The sequence below is a fragment of the Brachyistius frenatus genome, unplaced genomic scaffold (assembly GCF_029030835.1).
Source record: "Brachyistius frenatus isolate BFR_SWC_R1_liver_20210118 unplaced genomic scaffold, ASM2903083v1 Contig_15, whole genome shotgun sequence".
In the NCBI taxonomy this organism is placed as follows: domain Eukaryota; kingdom Metazoa; phylum Chordata; class Actinopteri; family Embiotocidae; genus Brachyistius; species Brachyistius frenatus.
Window position 1 is genome coordinate 2,550,749 of NW_027210614.1, and position 9,094 is coordinate 2,559,842.

The window sequence follows — 9,094 nt, forward strand, 5'->3', positions numbered from 1 at the left end:
GTCAGGGGGAGGAGCCCCAAAGTTTGGGCTGAAGTTTGGGTTCAGTCTGCCGCAAAGCATCAAGACCGAGAGGCTCCACCGGAGAGAGGGCGAACAAACAACAACCAGGGCGACGGAAGTATTTGGGTCGTTTACTTAAGTAAAAAAATAAATAAATAAAAATCAAGACAGTAACGTGAAAGTCCTGCGTTAAAAGTTCAACTTAAGTAAAAGAAGTACTCATTGCATTTACTCCAGTAGGCTGTTGTAACCCACTTAATTACAGGGAGGCTACTCGTCCTTTACTTGCGTGTTTCCATTTCGTTCAACTGTATGTTTCTACTCCACTAAATCTCAAAGGCAAAATTGTGTACTTTTCACTCCACTACATTTGGATATTACACACTATATTAAGATTGCAGTTTTTCATATCTTTTCTGTCCACTTAAAACCATGCTATCTCCAAATTTGTTGATTTTTTTGATTTTGAATTTTCGGGTAAACTGAATGATTAGATGTTCCTTTATGGGCTGAGAAAATCCTCCTATTTTTTTTAATTTTTTTTATTAAATAAACTATTTTAAAACAGACTTCCCATGACCCTGTTCGGGATAAAGCGGGTATAGATAATGGATGGATAAAACACACTTGGATTCATAAAGTTGCCTTATCCTTACAAAAATTACATTAGCATTATTTTTTATGATAAATTAGCTGTGAACACAAAGAATTGAAGCTTAAATGAATTATAGCAGCTCACTCAGTAGCAGACCCATGAGTCCATATCCAGCAAAGTATACATTGTGATCTTTTTTGAGAAGAACTTTCTGGATCTTGTTGTCTAAGTAGTATATATGTGTGTATTCACAACAACAAAATTGTCATTAGTTCTACAAACCGCAATGAAGAAAAAAAAAAAAAAGTGATTATTCAGAGGTAGACTGTACATTGGGGGAAGTGGTGATCGTTCAGCTGCTGAGTTTTTTTTTTTTTTTTTAATTTTTTTTTTTTATGTTGTTTTACAAGCAGATTGCTGCATTTGTTCATGGAGACATTCAAGCGCTGAGCTGAGTCTCACCCTAGCAGAGCTCCCATGTTTGCCTTTAGTGTCATGGATTTATTCAATTTACCAAGCATACATTTTTATCCAGTTGTACTTGACAATGGCTTTATAGTACTGTATGTTGAAATCCAAAGAAAACAAAATTAATTGAAACGGAGGCGAGCAGGTTTTCCTGTCCAATGCTTTAAGTTGAAAGAACATGGGTTATTTATTTGAGCAGCATTACCCAGTGAAGGTTAGACCAAATGTGTTTCAGATTTAATGATCTTATTGTAACTTTTAATATGCTTTAGATTTTTGTTGCCCACAAATGCAACAACAATTGTTTTATTAAAATTAGCGTGAGAATATCAGTCCTGTAGATTGGACCCAATTTTATATAAAAAATACGGCACTTGAGGTTGACTGCTAATTTGGATTAAAAATTAGAATATAATTTAGGATTTGTTTGTGTTGTAACAATCTAAGACAATGCACTCCACCAACTGTTGGCAGTCTTTGGGGGTGTGCAGCATGTCTGATCTGTCAACAGTAGGGGGCAGTGTTACATCATAGATTACAAATGAATATGAATATACAGGTTTTTTGCAATGACTAATTCAAAATGCAGGTAAACTTACTTGTTTATCTTCACCTGGACAATAATTGAAAGAAACTGAAGAAACAGGGCAGAGAGAAATTGAAAGCATCACTGTGTTATTGACGCAGGAGCTGATCAGATTCTCTGGAATAAGAAAAAAGAGGTGCAGACTGCCTGATGTGCAAACATCTTATACACTCATATCCCACCAGTTACCTGGAATTTAACATAATGTATAATTAATCTTAGTTTTGTATTACTCACCAAAGCAACTGCAGTTAGTGTACATGTGTTGGCTGTGGCACAGAGGGTAGATCAGCTTTCCCACTAATTGTAAAGTTAGAGGTTCAATCCTCAGTTCCTTCTGCCCACATGCCAATGTGTGCTTAGACGAGACACTGAACCACATGTTGCTCCTAATAGCAGGCGAGCACCCTCTATGCCTCATATGTGTGCGAATTGGAGGCAAATTGTACAGCACTTTGAGATGACTGAGGTGCTCTGTTATCCACTCCTGTCCTCAACTCAACCTCAGCTGCATGCAGTTTCCACTCTCCATGGTACTTCAGATGAAACCATTGCATTTTTTTTAAAAGGGATTCGTTGTCAAAAATAAGTTCCACCGATGACCCAAGGTTTCTGACAAAATGATTATGCCGGTTTCTGATGACAACACTCCTCCAACCAGACTGAGATCAGGATATTCATTTCAGTCTCACCTGCAAGCACTCATTAAGAGTTTTTTTTATTTTTTTTTTATCTGCATGGTGTGACTCAACCACATCAGAAAGAGGTGTATGAAGAAAGAGTGGTTGGAGCTGGAAGAGTAGGGATCAATGAGAAACTGCATGTAATATGATAGGTTTAAGGAGAGGAGGAAAAAAGAGGACAGTGAGGTGCAGGGAACAGACAAAACATCAGATTTCAGGCTGGACCTCGAAAAAGCAGTGCAGAGGTAAAATGCGGAAAAAAGATCAGCTGTAGATGAGCAGTCCAGGGTTTTACTTTGGTGCTGGAATGGGAGCTATGGCAGGACAGGAGGAGTAAAAGGAGAGTCAGATTGAACTTTTAGTACTGAATCATCACCTTTTGTGGATCCCTGAGGGACAAACACAAGGACAGCCACCCATTCAACCCATTCACTGAGAGGTCTATTCTGTGCTGGTAATAAAGACAGCACGTTTTAATTCAGCCTGCACGTTAGCCACTGACTGATTGGCTGACGTGAATTGTCTCCTATTCAGTCGTCTCTATTCATCTATCACTCTCTGTCTGCCTCCTTATCTCTGTGCATCTTTTTTCTTCACTCAGTATGCAACCTTGTTTTAGGATCCCGTGGCTAAAGCTCCCCAGCTCTTTCTGAGGGGTCATTGGTGAGTCTCAGCCACAGTATGAATGCCCCCCCACCACCACTCCACCCCTCCTGCAACTAAAGACATCCTGTTTTTCCTCCAGTGAAACTACACTTGGCCTCACTATCCCCTGGTGCATTTTTTTTCCCCCTGTGGTTTCCTTTTGAGAAAGTTGTGTAACTCCAAGGAAAAGATAGATGGCTGGTGCAGCACAGAGGTGACGCATTTCATCACACTTCTCTAAAAATCGATAAATATACTTGTCCTTATGAAAGTAAAATGATCACACAAACTCCACTTGTAGGGTGCATGACACAGACATTTTTCTGTCTGTACTGGTTTTACAAATTCAAAAGTTAGTTATTCATCATGCACTGTAGGAACACAGAGGCTCTTTTCAGCAGCCCACCTTTGACTGTCTGTCTGCTGAACAGCGTTGCTCTGTACTGCAAGAAGTGTAAAACAACCGCTGCTCACATATATCACTGCTTACAGTGTATCTAGCATATTTCAGAAGGCAGACAGCGCAGAAAAGGAACATATTCAAATTGTACCAAACATTTTGTTAAAGACATGATGTTTATTGTGTTGAAGGTGAGAATATCACAGCTCTACTACTGAACTAGTACTGAAACCAGAATATAAATAAAACAGCAAAGTAAAGAGGATTACAAAATCTTCACGAGCCACGATTACATGTCCAGTATACATTGCATTAATGTCAACCAAAAATAGTACTTTATTTCAGGGTGGTCTGTGTCCTCCGGTCAAGTGCTGTTTTACTGTTTGCCACATCATGTGATTCACCTTTCATATCTTCTGCACTCATTTCTATTAACGTGCAATAAATATGTATTTGTTAGAACTCATACTGGGAAACAAACATGGTGACTTTGGTGATGTACCTCCCTAGCTGAGCTCGTCTCTCCAGCTCACTCATCTCCACTTCTGCCTCCAGGGTGGCAGGGCCCTGCACGGGGCTCGCCAGCATCAGCTGGCCCGTCAGACGGTCCGAACGTTGGACTGTGAAGTGGCGGCGAGCTTGCCTTCCCCCAAGCAGGGAGAAGCGAAGTGTGTCACCTATTGGACGCAATGCTGAGACTCTGAACATGACGCGAGGAGCCGACAGGTTGGACACAACAGCCAGGTAATGGTAGGAGAAGGAGTTCGGGGCCTGAGAACATGCCTTGTTGTCCACAGGACAGGGGTTACGTTCACAACGCCTGGAAAATAATACGTGGAAACTGAGAAAGATGAAGCTAAAAGAGTTCATCCAAATGTGAGGATGGAATCAAAGAAATTATACTGTCATTGTGTTTTTGGGGGGCAAAGACTTCATTCCCATATTTACTTGCATCTAAAATAAAACGTCATTGTTATTTGTGAAATGGGTTGTGCACTGGAAAATTTAAATTATATTAAGGATAAAACTCACATAGGTGATGTCTTGACATATGTTGCATTTGGGATTTTGGGGCAGTCCGGGCGAACACATTGGAAACCACCATATGTATTAATACACATCTGGTCCTTTGTGCAGTTGTTCTGTCTAGTGGCACACTCATCAATATCTGTGAGAGAAAAAAAGGACAGAGATACATTCATTTAAACAAAAGTATTAAGTTGGGACATCAGTCAAACTGTATGAGAACTGAATTCTCGGCTCATTTCTAGGGAACTGGAACGGATGCCATTATAGAAAAAACCCAACAAACAGAGGCTCCTTAATGTTTTTTATATTTAGGATCACCCAGAGACGAGGTTATTTAATGTGTATAGTATTGGAGGTATTGGTATCCAACATAAATGACACAAAGCTGTCATTCTGTCTTGTCATATTACAGAAAGTATCATGGGTAGTACTTTGAGTAATGCTGAGTACAGATTTAGGAAATAAACAAAAGTAAAGTGCACCTTTACAGCTGCGTCCGTCGCGGGTCGCGTTATATCCAGCAGGACAGGAACAGCGATAGCCTCCAGGGGTGTTAACACAAGCATGTAAACACAGCTTCCCAGCCTGTCCATTATGAAACAGCTCACATTCATCTATATCTGAAATGCATAACACACACACAGTTAATATCCCATGCAGAAACCAAATATGTTGTAATTTCTAGTGTAGGTTTGATTCAGGGAGAATAGTGAGTGCACCAGTGCAGGTGTTGCTGTCTCTGCCAGAGATGGTGTATCCTGGCTCACAGGTGCAGTGGGTGGTCCCCTGCACTATAGTGCACCGTGATGGACGAACAAAGGGCCCAGTGGTGGCAGCTGGTAAGGTGGAAGCAGCGGCGGTGGCTGGGGAGGTGGCAACAGAGGTGTTTGTCATGGTGACAAAGACTAAATGAGGAAGTCAGAGAGAACAACAGTGTTGGTCAGCAAATGTTTTTATAGCCTATTTTCAGTGCTGTAGCTCTGTATCTATCCCAGGCTTAAGCAATGTTCATTCATTCAACAGACAATATGTGACAGACAGTTGAGGTGCTGAGTCACAACTGCCGGTGTCAAGTGAGACTCAACAGGAGGAGTGGGTTGTATCAGAGGCAGCAACACTGATACAGATAGTGTAGATAGAGTGGGTTGCACCCTAATTGTAGCATTGGTGGTTCAGTTCCCTGGTTCTTCCTGTCCGCATGCTGAAGTGTCCCTGGGTAAGACACTGACCTTACATGGCAGTTCTGTCGCCATTGGTGTGTGAATGTGTATGTGAAAAGATGAATTAGAAACTCTGTAAAACGCTTTGTCAACTGGTATTGTAAAAAAGCACAGAGTGCAGATTATTTACTTTGACAGGGCCGAGAAGTTTCTTTTTTTCAGTCCTGAGAGCTTTAACTGAAAGTGCAGATATTTTCTCAAAACCTCGTTTCCACATTATCTTGTGAAAATTCAATGACAGTATGCCTAGGATTCATGTAATGGGTTGTTTTATTGTTGTTTTTCTTTTTGCATTTCTGTGTTTACATTGATTTCTTAGAGTAAAAATGTTGGTGTCACCTTTACTCTTTGATAACAAGTAGCACGTGATGTGATGTACTGTTCATTAAACTGTCTTTTTCTGCCAGAACTGGACTTAAAAATCAGTTGCAGCAATGCAAACTTTGTGCTGATATATCATGTAAGTGTATTTGATAAGGAACAATAGCAAGAAAATATCAGTGCAGATATAATTTGTTCGGGGTAATTTAAACAGTTCATTTTTCACCTAGAAAAACAACATATCGCTTTCAAAGTTCTTTACAAAACAAATTAAACTGATCCTTATCGAAAATGTTTCTGAATATCATGTTTTAATGTAATGAATGACTTTCAGCTGATATATTATTATCGGACATTATTAGAACTTTAAAATTCTCAGTAAACTAACACATTGTATGTTAGCTTGGAAACACTGAATAGGTGGTAAATATAAAATGGACTGGGCTTCAGAGATTAACTTCACCATCCAAATCAGGCAGTAGACCACTTCCACTCAACCAGCACTGTCCGGGGCTTCAGGCTGGAACCTAATAAGACCCACTCTGTGGTATGTAGCACTGGTTTGTATTTGCAAACCAAACCACTGGCCAGTGTAAACTCCTTCACTAGACTAGGAGGGTTTGGATACTAGCCTATAAAAATGTGATGTTGTAAATACTTGCTTGTTATATACTATGTAGATCCTGTCATTAACATTAATATATTTTTGTATTTCTTCTGGCCCAAAGCCAAAGTGTCTGAGCTTGTCTTTACAGTTTATGAACTGCTGTAAGATGCTGATGTAAAACTACATTTCTAGCGTATGTGTGTGGTCTGAGTTTGTGGTGTCTTGTACTTACATGTTGGCACAGGGCTTTGACAGGTAGCTCCAGCCCAACCTTTGGTACAGACACAAGAAAACTGGTTCACCTCATCCACACACGTCCCACCATTCAGGCAGGGAGAGGACGCACACTCATTGATGTCTGAAGGAAACAGACAGAAAGGAGGTCACACAGGAGGACTGCAGTGCTACGTTTGAACCCTACCAGATATATGAGGACATGTGCAACTTAATAACTCTGATGCTTAAACCTCAGAGAACATGACATCATGACATGGGGATGTATTGGAGAGAAATATGAGGAAATAATGGAGCAAATACTTCATGTTAGGTGTAGCTAAAGTGGAGGTGAGGCCATATCCTGATCAAACTGCCTTTGCCTTTGACAGCCAGCTGTCAGAGCACATAGAGGTTGGAATATCGCATGTCCCAGCATTCAAAGCTCTCTGGACAACGACCAAAGTACATAAAAAAGAAACATGATCATGGATCACATGTGAAATGTATCTCTACATAGAAAAATGCTGGTGACATGTGAAATGCACAAAAAGGGGAATGACAGGAGAAAGCAGGAGATGGAGAGGTTACAAAGAGGACGATGACAGGGTTGTAAAAGTGATCAGTGGGTTAGATAACAGGATGAGTGATGGTCAGGGAGAATAGGTGGAGGGACACTGGTGGGAAGAGGAAGAGGAGGCAACGGAGGAAATGACCAGTGAGGCCAGGCAGCAGAAGATTGGTCCCTCACCTCGGCAGGTGGTCTGCTGGCCGCTCCAGGTCAGGCTTTCCTGACAAACCCTGCTCTCTGATCCCACAAGTTCATAACCAAGATCACACAAGAAGTGCACCTCGTGGCCTACACTGTGTGACTTGCCAAGTTTCCTCCCATTGATGAGTGCGTCCAGTTTTGGGCAGGTACCTGGTACAAACATTGATGGGGATTTAAAAAAAAAAAAAAGCCCAATAGCAGATATTTTGACATAGTTGGGAAAAAAAAGGGTTTCTTAGGGTTTTCTTACTGTTGATGGCTTTTGTGGTCTGTTTCCCTGCGTTGCTCTGCAGTAAATTGATTTTCTTCTTCAGGTTGCGTAGACTCTGCAAGTAGGCGGCTTCATGGGCAGACAGAAGCTTCTGGACCTGCTTTAGGGAGCCTTGTATTTCCTGCCTAGAAGGACAGTCCTGCAACAAAACATTATTGTTGTTCAGAGGTGTAATTTACAGACAATATCTAAAAAAAAAATTTATGAAACAAAGAGCGTCAAGTTACAGTGTTGGAAACAAACAAATTCTGTTTCTTAATGTTGCATCTATCCCCAAAAGATTACAAAGCCTTGGGAGGATGCTATGGACTTACAGGACTTTGAAAACTATTCTTACATTTTCTGATATTGGAATACTGTCTTTGCTAATTTGACAAATACATAAAAGCTGTTCGTCTGGCCCAGATATAATGCGTAGAGCCCTGAGTCTAGGCTGCCTATTGGGATACCTATATGGATGGTTAATTTGAACCAGACCCAGAACATGTAAACAATTAACAGCTTGCTGAAGAAAAGCACTTAGAGATATGTGCATTGCAGAGGCAGTGGTGTTCATATGAGGGAGTAACTGCTGCAGGAATTAGAGTATATTTAGTCACTCCTCCTCTTGCTACCTTCCTAGAACCTGTAACTCAGTCAGAAACACAGACTCAGTCTGTGTGCAACACAGAGTTTTCTTGTGATGTGGTTTTAGGTGTGACCTTCTGCAGCAGTTTGAAATCTTCTTTACACAAAGTTATGTAACTTACATGAGTCATTTTAGGAGAGGGAATACTATCAACAGCTGTATAGCTTGCATTATGGGTAATTACTTGCTGAGTTTGGGGTCAATCAGTCGGTTACGCCCTCAGCATAAACATCACCTCCTTTTCTATTGGCTGGAAGGTCGAGGGAGTGGCACGGACTTGTTTTCTGCTCATGCCCTTTCCTTTGTTACTTTCATTCATTCAACAGCGTCGTTCTCCACCTGCACTGTCCTCTCATGCATGTTTTCAGACAAACAATTAATGTTTTCATCCAGCAAGAGTTATGTAAGAAGGGTCAATATTTGTTGAAAACACCTTTCTTATTTAGACCGAACTGGGGTTTGGAAAAACTTCAGTCATTTGGGGGTGGTGGTGGTGGCTGGTGTTTATAGTGTAGTTGTCAAAGAGCTCTTTCTGCCTGTGCAAGGCAACATTTCACATGGCTTCATGTTAACAGGGTGATGTTACCACAGTGTGTAGGAGTCTTGCAGTGCTGAAGCTCAAAACTACAGCACATTTCTATTTAATCTAACCAGAT

The 9,094-nt window shown here is 40.9% G+C and overlaps 1 protein-coding gene across 1 annotated transcript; it reads right to left on the bottom strand.

Annotated features, from left to right (window-relative positions):
- Window positions 1–3,559: 3,559 nt before the first annotated feature.
- LOC138617998 (fibulin-7) lies at window positions 3,560–8,568 on the bottom strand. Its single transcript, XM_069693401.1, has 8 exons — window positions 8,560–8,568; window positions 7,790–7,949; window positions 7,519–7,689; window positions 6,787–6,912; window positions 5,126–5,311; window positions 4,889–5,026; window positions 4,410–4,545; window positions 3,560–4,197 (listed from the first exon to the last, which is right to left on the bottom strand). Exons 1-8 carry the CDS (start codon window positions 8,566–8,568, stop codon window positions 3,834–3,836), a joined length of 1,290 nt encoding a protein of 429 aa, XP_069549502.1. The 3' UTR covers window positions 3,560–3,833.
- Window positions 8,569–9,094: the final 526 nt, after the last annotated feature.

Coding starts and splice junctions, on each gene's coding strand:
- LOC138617998 (XM_069693401.1), bottom strand. Junction 6,913..7,518: donor CCAGCAGACCACCTGCCGAG/GTGAGGGACCAA, acceptor TGTTTCCTTCAG/ACATCAATGAGTGTGCGTCC. Junction 4,198..4,409: donor TATGTCAAGACATCACCTAT/GTGAGTTTTATC, acceptor ATTATTTTCCAG/GCGTTGTGAACGTAACCCCT.